Source organism: Danio aesculapii, chromosome 10 (assembly GCF_903798145.1).
Source record: "Danio aesculapii chromosome 10, fDanAes4.1, whole genome shotgun sequence".
Classification (NCBI taxonomy): domain Eukaryota; kingdom Metazoa; phylum Chordata; class Actinopteri; order Cypriniformes; family Danionidae; genus Danio; species Danio aesculapii.
In genome coordinates, this window is record NC_079444.1 from 23,372,200 (window position 1) to 23,387,657 (window position 15,458).

At 37.5% G+C, this 15,458-nt stretch overlaps 1 protein-coding gene across 5 annotated transcripts in view; it reads right to left on the bottom strand.

Annotated features, from left to right (window-relative positions):
• The window catches only part of cadm2a (cell adhesion molecule 2a), a 660,886-nt gene that overhangs the window by 22,237 nt on the left and 623,191 nt on the right, over nt 1-15,458 (bottom strand). For 4 of the 5 annotated variants that reach the window (XM_056466535.1, XM_056466533.1, XM_056466534.1 and 1 more), the window contains 4 exons: nt 12,576-12,737; nt 10,542-10,632; nt 9,527-9,705; nt 339-449 (listed from right to left, as the gene is read on the bottom strand). In XM_056466535.1, coding sequence (XP_056322510.1) covers nt 339-449; nt 9,527-9,705; nt 10,542-10,632; nt 12,576-12,737 — 543 coding nt within the window. The remainder of the gene's footprint in view (nt 1-338; nt 450-9,526; nt 9,706-10,541; nt 10,633-12,575; nt 12,738-15,458) is intronic. The other variant, XM_056466536.1, reaches the window with a different exon arrangement.

Consider the following 15,458-nt stretch of genomic DNA (forward strand, 5'->3'; position numbering starts at 1 on the left):
CTTTTGTACAGAAATACCTGCATTCATATTTGAAATGACACAAGCAAACAATGACACATTTTCAGTTTCAGTTGAATGAAGTTAAAGACACAGAAAGAACTCAAACTGTCACAGCTGAGATGCTAGAAATCATAGTTTGAAGACAAGTTTTGGGAAGAGATAGGAGGTAAACAAGGACACATGAAGGTAAGGAGTGACTATAGGGTTTAGAAACATTCTCCAGATGCCCTTGGAGCTGTAGAGTTCATTTAGAGGAAACAGGCTTGAAGAATAGAGAGATATAGAGATGGAGGCATGTGAGGAGAAGGAGGAGGAAGGGCAGTGGGGTTGTACAGTACCTCTGTTACCGGTGACAGCAGAATTGAGCTGCTTGGAGTCTAAGGGACCTGTGGTGTCTGGGAGGGTGGGTGCAGGGGAGGTGGTGGATGGTGACGGTGTGGTGGGGGCATCTGTTGTACACAACAAACAACCATTCAAACAAAAAAGGGACGGACAAAAGACAAAACAACAATGACAAGGTGGAAGAGAACATCACCATAACAATGGAACAAATGAAACACAATAGTTGTATGCTGACACAGTGCAAATAAAAAATTGAATGGGTTTAATTTAACAATGCACACATGAATAAACAGTCGAAATAAACAGCACCAACAGAACATCTGACAGTATAAAAATGTATGTATTTCTTTATGATGTTTGCAGATAATGGGTTTGCTTTGTGGATAATAAATCAAACTGTTCACGACAATAGGAAAGTGACAGTTTTGCTCACAAAGTGGTAGAAAAGGCAAGCCGCATGCAGGGAGAAAAGCATCAATATTTGATGAAGTATCAAAAACAGTCTGCACAGACGACATGCCGGAGAAAATGTGGAAACAATCACCATAACAAGCCGTTTGTTCCTCATAAACTATCCTAACATCAGCGCAGCCTACAGCTCAGTATTAGTGCCTGTTTAAAAATGTAAAAGTTGCAAAGTTAAACTTACACCTTTTTCATAAAAGCCTGTAGATTCTGAGGGTGTATCACACTTGGCAGGTTTGTTTTGATCAGAAATTATCTCAATGTTAGTGTGGTTCAATTGAATAAGTGCAAATGCTGACATCTGAAACCTGGTGTACACCAAACAAGTCGATCGAGACCACTGGAAACACTGGTGTGGTTCAGTTGGACTCTAAATGCACCGAAAGTGGACCAAAGTAATCTATAAACTAATGAAAAACAAGATGTGGTGTCACAGGATGTGTCCTGAAAAAGGACAAAAATATCAAGCAATTATTTGGGTTTCATCATCAAAACAATGAATACGTTTACATGGACACCAATAATCTGATTTTAACACGATTAAGACAATACTCTGATTAAGTGTCTACCATGTAAACAGTGATTTTTGATCAATTTAATCTGATTGAGCTCATAATCAAACTAAACAGAAATGGAATTAAGACATGTGGAGTATGCCGATTTTCGCATTATTGAAATACAATGCAGACTTGTAAACACTGCAATCAAACTATTACCAGTGTGTAGGATTTTCACCGCATTTTGCAACAGGATAGTCTATACAAACAAGGTTGTTTGACACTATTCTCTGCAGCTACTGAGTCAGTGAAGGCCTGCAGACACCTGCATTGCAAAATGCAGAGGGTTTTTTTTCCCATACGGTGTGCGGTATCAAATTCCATTAAAACAACACTCTTCCAGCAGTTCAGACTCGCATCCATTTGTCTCATTTGTCACAGGGGGCATGGATGAAACATTCCAGCATGAAAATGAAAGTGCCAAATTGCAGTTAAAGCAATCATATTATTGTCTTGAAAGATTCAGATTTCTGCCTTCCAATTCGTCTCATCATGGATCAACGTTTATCCTTTTCCATCATGCTGTTCCTCATTACTTTTTTATTAAATATGACCATTTGATTATTTAAATTAGTATTTAACTTTGAAATGATTTTAACTAATAAATAAGTTAATACACTGCTCTATGTAAGAATGTTCAGTGCATTTGCCTGTCTCTGTGTAACCTTTTCATGAGCCACCAAACTAGGTCAGAGGTCACAGAGACCTCGAGTGGAACTGAGGGCTGAGGACTGGAAGCAACGGTCTCTATTGTTATTTCTATGAGTTAATACAATCTAAAATGTCTAAAGTGATTTTGCTATTTTTCAGTTAATTCTTTTAAATTGATTCTACTTTTCATTCAAGATAAACTTTGTGTAGTAAGGATATAACTGCCTGAATGTAGATTATACCAGTTTTTAACCAGTTTTGATTGTACTTTAAGTGTGTGTGTTCTATTTGATTGTGGATCCGTTTTACAGGTCTGGAGTCTAAACAGTCTAGTGGATGTCTGATGATTATGCTTAAGATATTGTTCAGAATTGTACGCACGCACCCTTACGTGGAAATTTTAACCAATCAGGTTAGAACAGCTATATGTGTGATGCAGTTAATGACGTTATGTGAGAGTATAATTGATGTTGATTTGTGAATGTAAGCAGAGTGGCCTAGAAACTCTATGCGAGTGTTGAAGCTGGCTTCTGCTGATGAAACTGCAAACTATCTTCAGTAAACTTTATTTTTTATTTGAATCCCTGACTCCAGCTCTTCTTCATCTGACAGACTGGTCATTCTTTGGGTTAAACTGTATACTATCCCTACAGTCTTATTCAGATTACGGCAAATAATTAAATTACTGATGTCCATGTAAACTTAGTCACTGTTACCCATCACAATTCAATACAGGTATCTAGAATGCATCTCTCGGTTTCATTTGTGCAAATGACATGTTAATTTCTGGCAATGTTAATTAAGTTCTGTTGCAAATCATGAAAAAATGTGGTATCTTTAGGTTCAGGTCTTAAAAAATATTGAATAAAGGACACAAGGACTAAGAATGCTATTTTATTTTTTGGGATCAGACCAAAACAACCAAGAGAACTGCATTATGAGTGTGAATAGAATGCCCAGATTATGCCTGCCATTAAAATTTATTTAACATCTTGATATTTAGAATTATACCATGTATTTTAATGAATCTCCAGTATACAGTTGAAGACAAAATTATTAGCCTTCTTGTGAAGGTTACTTTTTAAAAAACATTTCCCAAGTGTTGTTTAATGGAGGGAAGACCTTTTCCGACACGTTTTTAAACATAATAGTTTTTAAAAACTAATTTGACATAACTAATTACTTTTTTCTTTGCCGTGATGACTGTACATAATATTTTACCTGATATTTTGCAATGTAAAGGCTTTTCTAGGCTAATTAGGTTAACTAGGCAAGTTAGGTTAATAAGGCAAGTCATTAGCCAATAGTGGTTTGCTCTGTATCCAATAAAAAATTCTCAAGGAGGCTAATAATATTGACCTTAGCGGTCTTTAAATATATTTTTTTTAATGTTAGATTTTTTTTTATTGCAGCCAAACTAAAAGAAATAAGACTTTCTCCAGAAAAAAAACATCGAGAAACATTTCCTTGCTCTAATAAACATCACTTTGAATATTTGAAAAAATTATTAAAAATATCAGAAGAGGGCTAATAGCTTTGTCTTTAACTCTAATTGGACAGAGATCTGATCAAAACTGATACCAAAAATCTAAAATATTCTTATTCGAAATCAAAGGTCACACCAATCCACTTTAATTTCATATAATTTAAGGTGGTGTTTAAATTGAGTGATTTATGCTTTTAAAAACAGCAGGCATCATTCAAGCCTCTTGAACACAATTCTGCTTCCACAATCAGTGTAATGCTGGCAGCCGTTTTTGCATGCATAAAGCATATTTAGCGCAGCGATAAGGACAGGAGAGTAGAGTTGGGCTCAAGTTGATAAGCTAAATCACCAGGCTGCCACCATACTAATGGACTCAAGCAGACAAGCAGAGTAATCCAGCTGATAGCTCAAAATTGCACAGCAGCTACCAGCTCTGGCTAACTAGAAATTAGACAGACCACAGGTTCCAGGAGCAGGCATTAGCAAACAGAAGCTCACAGCTAGATTACTGCTTTCTCTGGGGGAAAAGTGAGTGGTGCTGGGCCATGCAAAACTGTTGGTTGCTAAGATGTTGTGAAGTGATTTTTGTTAGTGCCTTGTGGTTTCTTATTGGCTTATTGTCTAGGCACTTAAAAAAATTCCATATTTGTTTAGGTATTATTCACATTTTAGCACAAGCAGTGCATGATGAATTTTGCTTTCAGAGTACATCATGGCACACTCTATATAAAAGGTGAACAACAGGAGAGAAAATATCCTATTATGTCTAAATTATGATGTTTTTTTGAAGTGAAAATCTTGCTAACATTATAAGTGGACCCCAGAGAACATTGCAAAATAGAAAACGCAGTTCGCGACCCCTTTAAAAGGGGTTTGTTAATATTCCTAGTGTTAGGAAAATCAAAAACAGCTCGGCTCAAAGTAAGAGCAATAGCAATAATATTTGCTTTATCAAACACCACTGGTGCCCTGGGAGCCTCTGAACGAGGATGAGATGTAAGAGATGCATTTTTGTTTCCAAACTACATTATTTATGCATTTAGTAATGAATAAATAACTTTTTTTCCTGAAACTTATTTAGCACAAAACAGTAGATTTCCTGCCTGGGGATGTAGAGAAACATTTCAGCCGTACAGAGAGATATGCAAAGATATCATTCATTATCATTCTAATAATAAAATGCAGTGCAGATAATCAGCAAGGTACATGCTCAGCTTTATCATACACACATACAGTAGTTGATTATTTCTCAAGAGCATAACATCTCACAGATGATGTTATTATTAGAAATATAATTACTTGAATCATTTCTTTGCAGATGGCAAGACTCTTTATGGCGGGGGCGTTTGAGCATGTTTTGGATGAAACTTTTTTCTCTGTCCTCTGACTTCTCCAAAAAATATAAACACAGACTGTGTTGCCATCAAAACATTGCTCTGTTTATTTAATCATTCAGCCACCTCAGCATAGCAACACTAACTCAACCAATAGGGAGAGTTTGAGGGTGTGGCTTTGGGTTTGACCAACCAAAGGTAGATTAGAGATGTGTTTGAGGAAACTTTAAAAAGAAAACACACACACTTTCATTAGCGTATATTCAATAAGCCACTGCTCCAGAAATTCAACCAAAGCTTAATTTGAGGTGGATCTTGCCAGATCCTGTTCCAAAAAATGTCAGATTTTCATGTTTTGGTTCCGGTATTTATTTTAGTTGATCCGGCATTAACTTTTATGTAGCAATACAACAACAGTAATATAAACACATTACCCAATTATTGTAGTTTTTTACATATAAGGTATGTTTCTGTACATTACACCACCAATGACTGTAGTAAAATCAAAGGTATTCATAAGTATTAACATTTGTCTATTCCAACTGATCCTTCACCCACACTCTCATTCTGAGCAGGGATCGAACCAGCAATTCCTGCACGGGAGGCGAAAACTCTAACGTGGAGGCAATGAGTGTGAGACTTTTGCACTGCATTTGTCAGCTGGCCTCCATTACACACTACAAAATGCGATGACATTCTTTAAAAATAGTTGTAAATAATACACTAATACACTTTAGTATGGTTTAAAAGCTTTTCACTATAAATTGCTATTGTATTTTAGTTGAATTACTGGTGTGTGGGATCGGTGCAGTCTTTGATACAGTAGAAATGTATGTAATCGACGCCTTACGTCTTGCTATACACTTTACTAACCCACGGGGGTGTTTAAACCTTTGAATCAAAATTCGAAGCAGTCACATGGGTATAGGCAAAAATTAAGCTTCAGATGTCACTGATCATGTGATTATGGCTAAATGAATCGAGCTCTGTTACACTGCTTCACTGCGAGTTGTATCATTTTGTTGATACATGCTTCGAAGCCTCGGTGCAAAACGTCAAATCACTAAGAGAATGTGAATGGGTGGAAACGAAGGCTGTGTAGATTGTGTGTGTGCACACACGACGGTAGTCACCATGCGCAAGTTAAAACAGAAGGCATGTTTAACTATTGGCCCTCAACAATATTTTTAGCCAATCAGCTTTCTTACATTTACAATCACTCTCACTGGTTGGTGATTGTTTCACAAGCAGTTAGCAGCGAAAATAAATAATGACATAGTTTCATTTTTTAAAACCACGAGTAAATGGATCAAAAGAGATCTCGAGAAGATGGAACTGTGCCCCTGGATCAGGACAGCAGGAGACAGAAGCAAGCAATCTCAAGTCATGACGGAAGAGCTAATTGTGGGCTCTTCTTGAAGATTAGACAGAGTGAGTCATTTAATTATTTTTCACTTGGAAGTGAACTAAATGAAAACTGGATAATGATGTTTTATATGAGTTTTGTTTTGTAGATACATGTTTGTTTATTCACAATTGACCCATATATGGCACAAAATAATTAATTATTTGATGCTTTTTTTGAGCTACCACCATTTACCACCAAATGACACCATGTTCCGGGAAAACTAAAAATGTGTGGTGGACGTTGGTCACGGTAACTTTTATTTCCTGGCTTTGTTCTGGGAAATATTCATTTACATATTAAGCACAGAATTCAACTTTATAACCGAAACTGTTTCTCATTTAAAAAGTACAGCTAATGAAACTAGAAGTTCATGAGATTTGGGCTTTTTAAAATTTCTTGAGCTGGGGGATATAGAGATTTATTAAAGTGTTCAAACCTGTTCAAACAGTCTAGATACTATTGGCCTGCTCTAATATCTTATTTAAATGTCATGGCCCAATTTTAATTAAGATGAGATTTGAATAATAATATTGACTGTACCTCTCTCTCAAGTAGCCCGCTGACATGGCAGCCCTCAGCCTGGAATATCAAGCGATCGGCTGCATATTGAACAGGTAATATTGCATTTCCAATTGGCATAATACAAGACAGGTGATCTGATAAAGGACAGTGACCATTATATTGCTCCGGCTTCTGTGCTAATCACTGATGGAAGGACGGCATCATGTTTTGCCATTTAAAAAGACAGTAATGAATTCAGACATGGTGCTTTATATTTGTGACACCCAATTAGCTTTTTATTCCTACAGAGAAGGTGTCAGTTTTATAGTATCAACATCATTAAGAGCTTTGGTTCTTCTTGTTGTTATAGTGTCCTGACATTTCAATGAGCCACCGACTGGACCCCTACACTGCACCATAACGGCTAATTAAATCTTCTTAAGACGCCCCCTGGGTGGATACAAAAGCCCAGATAGAAGGAAGAAAGTGAGAGAAAAGAAACTTCTGGAAATGAGAGGTTGAGGAAGAGTCTTCCAGCCTGGAGGGGTTTAGAGTCAAGAAGGCAAAAGCGCGAGCAGGGGGGCTGGAGAGACTCTTCCGCTTGATGCCCACAGTCATATCCGTTCTTAGCCTGTGAGCGTATCCGCACAGCTGCCTCTGATGAAAGAGATGGCAGATGTGGACGCAGCATAGCCTCTGAACCTCAGGGTGTATCGACAGCCATCCCATCATGCTTTGCTGTTATGCTAAGCAGGAGAAACTCATTCTCTTAAGAGCTCAGAGAAAAGTGGCTTGCAACTGTTGAATGCATTTTGAACAGTATGATGCAGAGATCATTATCTGAACATTTTTAAAGCAATATTTGACTTCAATTGTCCTTTACTTCACAACATATTGTATGCTGCATGTTTGTTTTACTCTTTTTTATCTTCTGAATTATCTTAAAGTCAATGGGAACCAAAATTTGAAGTTCTCTTATTGATGTTAAAGGAAATGTGAAATTAATCCATACATCTATACCTGAAGATGATCAAATGTGCCCTGTTTAAAGCAAATACTTATAATATCAATAAAATAAATTATTTACAGAATGATTTACAGAAAACGCCCACTAAAATGTAATTCTGTGTAAGAGCAGTTTTAATAGAATCTTGTCTGGTATATTAAGAAACAGAATAATGTGAAGACACATTTGATGTCATTTTAAATCTATGTTTATACTCGCTATTCTTTCAACCACTATGAGTTACCAGTGGTGGAAAGAGTACTGAAAAATCGTATTGAAGTAAAAGTACCATTACTTACCTAAAAATGTAGTGCAAGAAGAATAAAAGTATCTGTTGTAAACATTACTTAAAGTATGAATAAAAAGTAGCCCTTCTAAAAGTACTCAAGAGTAGTGAGTAGTGACTATTGCGCTGTGAAAGGTTGATGTGTCGATTTGTGCATGTGTGTGCGAAAACGTAACATTCTGTAGTGCATTTAATGACTGCTTAAAGTCATTTGGGGATTTCAGCCATAATACTGTACACTCTCAGAAATAAAGGTACGGAAGCTGTCATTGGGCTGGTACCTTTTCAAAAGGTACGCATTTGTACTTGAAGTGTCCATATTGGTACCTCAAAAGTATATATTAGCACCTAAAACTTTTAAGAGGAACATATTTGTACTTTTTAGGTACTAATATGTACCCTTGAGGTATTATTATGAACCTTGTAGGACCCAGTGACAGCTTGTGTAGCTTTATTTCTGAGAGTGTAGACATTTGCCGCCATCTCATCAGTGACATGTAGTCTAGACATTAGGTGCGTCCCCATAGATATTTACATTAGATGTCGCCTACCCTGTTGTTGTCTATTGGAAGGAATGCGTCAATAGAGCCACCATTTTGGTACAGGGTAGTGCTCCTTTGAAATGAATGCAGGACCAAGCTGCAGTGGAGGACTGTGGCCATCCAAAGATACACACATATATACATATATCTATGATCGGGAGTTTTCCTGGTGGTCATTATGCAAATATTTTTTTAAATTATGAAAATTATAATTTTACATTACTACATTGATGGATAAGTGACCGCACGGGCATTACTGACAAAAAGGTTGCTGGTTCGAGCCCCGGCTGGGTCAGTTGGCATTTCTGTGTGGAGTTTGCATGTTCTCCCCTAATTCGTTTGGGTTTCCTTTAGGTGTTCCGGTTTACCCCACAAGTTCAAAGACATGCACTATAGGTGAGTTGTAGGGTAAGCTAAATCATTGGTCGTCAACCACTGGGCCTGCGGACCGATACCGGTCCATGGATCAATTGGTACCGGGCCGCACAAGAAATCATTAATTATTTCATTTTATTTATTATCTGAGTCTGAACGATATTTTAATCTGAAAAGTCTTTTATTTAAAAAAATGACTGTATTCTCTCCATTACATCTCGATCACTTGATGGGAGAAAGTAAGTTAGTAATATAAAGATTAAATAAAATATGGCGAGACAAGTTTAAAAGTTTTGGGTCCCACTGACTTCCATAATTAACCCCAAATAACATTCAAAACATGAATTTATAAAAAATGCAAAAAATAATTTTTTTTTTGTTTGATTTATCTTTTTGATCTATCAAATCAGCAATCATTGAAGGCACTGCAGCTTTTAAAGGCTTCAAAATAACATGACAGTTATTAGCAGGGAGGAAACGTAGGTTTGATTAGTGATGTAGATGCTTTTCAAGACAGCAGCAAAGGTTGTGTTTGCTTAACAGACATGTTAATGTAATCCATCTGTCACTCACCATAAATAACCAGTTTAAATTCAGCATGACTGGTGCCGAGGTGATTGGTGGCTTCACAGCGGTAGGTGCCGTTGTCTGTTTTGTTCAGTGACGTGAATGTGAGATCTCTTCCATCAACAATCATCCTGTCCATGTCTGGTAGCTCTCCTCCATCTTTAGTCCACAGCACAGGGTCTGGCCTGGGGAAACACTCATTTTAGCTTCTAACAGCATAATTCAGCTTCTTTTCCATGATGTTTAATGAAGCACTCACATAAGATCTTCATGTCATATCTTTTTTTAGTTTTATTTTATTGTTTAGGGGTCTGCAGAGCCATATGCTATCATCTAACCTTCTTTCTCATTAATATGAGAAACGGGTTTATCATATGTTTGCAGAAATTATTCTGGAAATCCATAGTAAGCTTTTGCAGCGTAAGTTAAAACAAACTTTCTCTTTGACAGAGAAAAGTTCTGAAGGTTTTGACTTCTGAAAGTTTTCTTACTACAATGAGGACTTTTCTCAAAAGATCTTCTTTCCTTGATCTCAAAAGATCAAGGAAAATTGGATTCCTTATATGATATGACCCCTTTAATGCTAAAATCAATGGAAAGACAACACCACAGAGTTATAGAAAAGGCTTTGAGAATGCAAAATTCACTCAGAGTTTTCAAGTTCCCAACTTTAGCTTTATATTCAAAACAGTTCTACACAATCTGGTTCATCAAAGTGGATCAAAGATTTTCCAACCATTTTCTTTGGGGATATGTTTTTAGCGTCCGCTGTACCAGCAGCTAAGAGCCTCTTAAGGTATAGTTATAGCTGTTCAGAGCAGTTTCATTTCAACAGCTTCACATTTATGAGTCATAACATTAATGTGAGGATGTAGTTTTACGCTGCTAGCCTATGGCCTGCCCACAGGGCGATTTCTTATTGGTGTAGAAGACAGATACTGTGCTGTATATAACACATCTTCCCAAAGCCCTTTGAAAGCATTATACTTCAGCGAGATCCTGATAAATGGTGGATGCTTACGAGGGGTTTCCTTTAGGTACACATTGCAGTTTGAGGTACTGCCCCTCCTGTGGGACGTTTGTGGATTGTCTGATCTCTACATAGGGAGCATCTGTGACAAAGAAAGAGAGACGAACAAAGAAATATTGTTTCAGACAGCAGCATCCAAGCAGAGGAATGACACTCTACAGAGATCAAAAGGTAAGTGATGTGACGTGTCGCTCAAGCTCAAACGCACCACTGCATCTCAGTAGATTGATCCAACGTCAAAGCTTCAAAGAGAAATTCTAACTGGTAAATGAGTTTTGCCTGTAATCAATGTCTATAATCTCTGCTTTACCAGTATATATCAAGGCTTAAAAGTTAAAATCTTAAAATGATGGTTTAAGTAACCCAACAGCCTATGAAACAAAAATGACGGGTTGTACGGCTTTATGTCTGTGATGTCCAAACTCAGTTATGGAGAGTTTAGCTTTAGTTTGTCTTTACACACCAGTCTGGAAGTTTCTAGTAAGCCTAGTAAAGGGCCGTTCACACCAAGCATGATAACTATAAATATAACGATAGCTATATTTGTGGCCACACTAGCACGTTCATAGCACATCTGACCAGTGAATCCAGCTTGTGTAATTTATATAATCAAATGAAATTTAGCAATCGTAGTCAGTTGGAATAAACAAAAATGTTTTTCCTGCATTTTCAAAGGAGGCAACGCAAAGATGCAGAAACTATACACTATATACCTGACGTTTTTTTTTTTAATATTTTGTAGCATGACCATGTCAATTTCTTTGAAAATTTGTATCATTCCGCAAGTGGTGTAACCAATTGTTTTCAAGATAGTCATTATCTTTAAATAATCTTCGAAAAGAGGGCTCAACATAAAGCAGTGAGTTTCTCCACAATGCCATATGTACCTTTAAAATTGGACAAGCCCTTTCATTCATTCATTCATTAATTTTCTTTCAACTTAGTCCCTTTATTAATCTGGGGTCATCACAGCGGAATGAACCACCAACTTGTCCAGCATATGTTTTACGCAGCAGATGCCCTTCCAGCCACAAGCCATTACTGGAAAACATCCACACACACTTATTCACACACATCCACTACAGACAATTTAGCTTACCCAATTCACCTATTTCACATGTCTTTGGACTTGAAACTGGAGCACCTGGAGGAAACCCATGTGAACATGTGGAGAACATGCAAACTCCACACAGAAATGCCAACTGACCCAGCCAAGGCTCGAACCAGTGACCCTCTAGCCATGAGGCGATTGTGCTACCCACTGCGCCACCGTGATGCCCTATTTTTAGCTTCAGTTTTTTTTTACATTACCCACTTGTAACCATCTGACGTCATCAGTGTGCTACGTGTAATCTATATAATTAAATGAAATTTAGCAATGGTAGTCAGTTTAGTTGAATAATAAAAACATTTTACCAGTATTTTCAAATGAGGGAACGCAAAGATGCAGAAACTATATTAAATACCTGAGGTACTTTTATTTTTATACTTAAATTTTCTCGCATGTATATTTCATTATAAATTTTTATCATTTCACCTATGGTATAACCAATTGTTTTCAAGATTAATAATCTCTGAAAGGATTGAAAAGAGAGCTCAACATAAAGCAGTGAGCTTCTCCACAATGTCATATGTAGCTTTAAAATTGCACAAGTGCTTTATCCAATGGATTCTTACTGGTTGTCACCGTTTTAATGTTATTGGCTGGAAAAAATCTTTCTAAACGTGATCCCAACTATATAATTTCTCTACAGCTTAATCATCATGGCCGTGGTCTTAACTTTGCTGCTGTTTTACATTGAGAACAATTATTTTAACAATGTCTTTACCTTTATCTTTACAGTTATCATGCTGAAGGCCTTGATTAGCTGGTTTGCGGGTTGACCCAACCAGGAGCAGGACTGGACTTTCCTGTTCTGTCTTTCAACTGTGATGCCTTTATAATATACTTGGGGCAATTTCACATAGTTTATGGTTTGCAGGTTGAAATATGGATTAGAGCGATAGGATGTTGGCTGCACTTACAGTGGACCTCCAAGACCTGCGTGGTCTCTTCGTGGGTTGCAGTCAGGGCCACGTGGTCCACTCTACAAGTGTAGGCCACACCATCATCATCCCGGTTCACGTGGAGCCGCAGAGAACTCTTCACTGTGAACGTCTTGCCACTGGCATTCACCTCTTTGGCACCTAAGAGAATCGGAGAAGAACAGCATAACAAAGATGAAACGTGTTTGTCGTGTGTTTCAGTGCTTCACATACATTACAGTCAAAGTTACAGTGAGAACTTGAAGTATTGTGGAACGCAGGGGTTCAGAAAGATGCACCACTCCTTTTTTAAGACTTTGTTTCAATAGAAAACTTTAGCTGTGTGAAGCTAGAGTTGAGTTGCATTCATTATTTCCACCCACTGACGCACATCGCTGTGTTTGGAATGCTCTTGAATCCTGCCTCTATCTTTTCGCACATCCAAAACTGGATAAAACTGGTGAAAGTAAAACTCTTATCTGACTCTCTCAAAGTTGAAAATATTGATCCGATGCTTGTTTTTCTGCATTCAACGGAGCTGGATCCTCCCATGAAATCAAACAGGAGTTTTTTTTTTTGTAATTGTGAAAGGTTCATTCAATAATCCTCCTGGAATGCTAATTAAATTAGCCTACATTTGCTTCTATAGAATTAGTGTTGATATATAGTGTTGCACATGAGACATTTATCAGAGTAAAACAGCTTCCTCCTTTACCCCTGCCTGAAAACTCCATTAGTCGAACAACAGATTGTGTTTTGTGTTCTTTGTTTCGATGTGCTAATGGCTTCTGCGTTCATAGGCTTATGCTGCACACGCCGCTGTCTAGTAGCACTTATAATATAAAGCCAGGGCAATTAATTCGTTACATCTCAGAGCTTAACGATACTACAAAATTTTTCATCAAAAGGATATTATTGCATCTTTAGGAGTGTAAACTACCATTTTACAACTGTCTACCAGTTGTTCAAAACAAATTTACACAACATTATTTGCTAATTTAATGAAACACCACAGTGAACGTGGAATCAAATACACTTTTAATATTCACAGAATCACCAGACAGAGACAATGTTCTGATCTGAAAAAACCCAACACAAACTCTGATTTTACTTGAAATTAAGATCCAATCACAAGTGTCCAGACAAGGTGCATTAAAATTTCTCACTGTTTTTTCAAATTAAATTTACTCATATTCATCTCTTATCATCCTAGCATCTTTCACACTTTTTGTGGTAAAGCTAAGTGTAACATGAGTAACTTTTATATAAATAATGGATCAAAGGTTTGTGGCATTTGAGCGAACATGAAAGCAAGTAACTGAAAAGGATGTGGAAGGCAACTACAATGTTGTCATAATCAGTGATGTATGAATACTGTAGCTTGATTTGTTCATTTGCACCAGAAATTAGCATCGCCCATTTGTGATCAGATTGATGTAAACCCTGCAGGCACAGGACGTCAACATGACATCATATCACATCGTACCCCAACATGCCCCAACACCGTGGGTACACTGGATGTTGTTTGGAAATGAAAATCGAGTTGACGTCAGAACCCAATATCAGGCCGATGTCAATGTCCAACCTAAAATCAACCAAATATCAACATCTTACACCTTGACGTTGTGTGGAAGTTACCACTATGACATCTATCAGACGTTAGATTTTAGTCACTTTCCAACACAACCTAAAATCAACCAAATATCAACTTCTAATTATGCTAAACCTTGACGTTGTGTGGACCTTACCACTGTGACATCTATCATACATTATATTTTAGTCACTTTCAAACACAACCCAAAATCAACCAAATATCAACATAATTTGACGTCGTTATTGGATGTCAAAATAATGTTGTCCTTAGACACTGGCTAGACATTTAATTTTGATCACCTGATGTCATGACCTAAATCGAACCTAATATTAACGTCTTATGATGTGTGCCTGCTGGGAAAGTGTGTCTGTTGCCATTGGTCGATGATCTTCCTCACCTACGTCATCATTGTATTTACCTAATGTAGTTTCAAATCTGTGGTTCACAAAACACAAATGAACCAAAATAATTCACTATTGCACCATCTTTTGTTGATTTGCGTTCATATGCTCAAAGACAAAATCATAAAAGAATTCGCTCCCTCCAAAACCGTTAGATTCAGGTCCAACCCTAAGCTATGAATCCAGACACTTCTTGCCTATACGAATCATTTCATTCTTTCTCTCTTTCCATTTGCTCCCCCTCACTTTCTCTGCTCCCAGCATTACTTCTGCTATCACTGCCAAGCTGTCAATCAGCTTCCTCTGGGGGTGTCGCCACCCGCCCAGGAGCATCTGAGCATGCAGAAGATATCATTTAAACCTGCACAGACACACACACACACACACACACACACACACGCACACACACACACACGCACACACGCACGCAAAGACGAAGGTACAGTTCTATGGGAATTCTTACTCTTGGGATGCTTATGAGATGCAGGCATGAGGTTGGGGGTAAATTTTTTATTCCGGATATATGACAAACAAACAAACAAACAGACTGTTAGTCTGTTCATAAAAGCGTTCAGATGAATAACACTTTGTATGGCTGTGAATGGAGCGAGAAAACTTTTATTTGAGAGCAGGCAAACACTCCCAGCAATTAGATGCGGAAGTGGGAAGTTTGTTCCACCCCATGGTTAGAGCCTGTGAAGATTCCCAGCATGCTTTAAAAGTTTCTTTAGATCAACTTCAGCGCATGTTACAATTGGAACAAGTGGTGGTCTTCTGAAATGAAGAGGCAAAATCCCCTTGCTGTGTTTGGGATTTTCAGCCTAATTTAAATTCATCTCCATTATTTTTAATGATGTGGTTTCCTCGTTACAGGCTTATGGAGGTCTT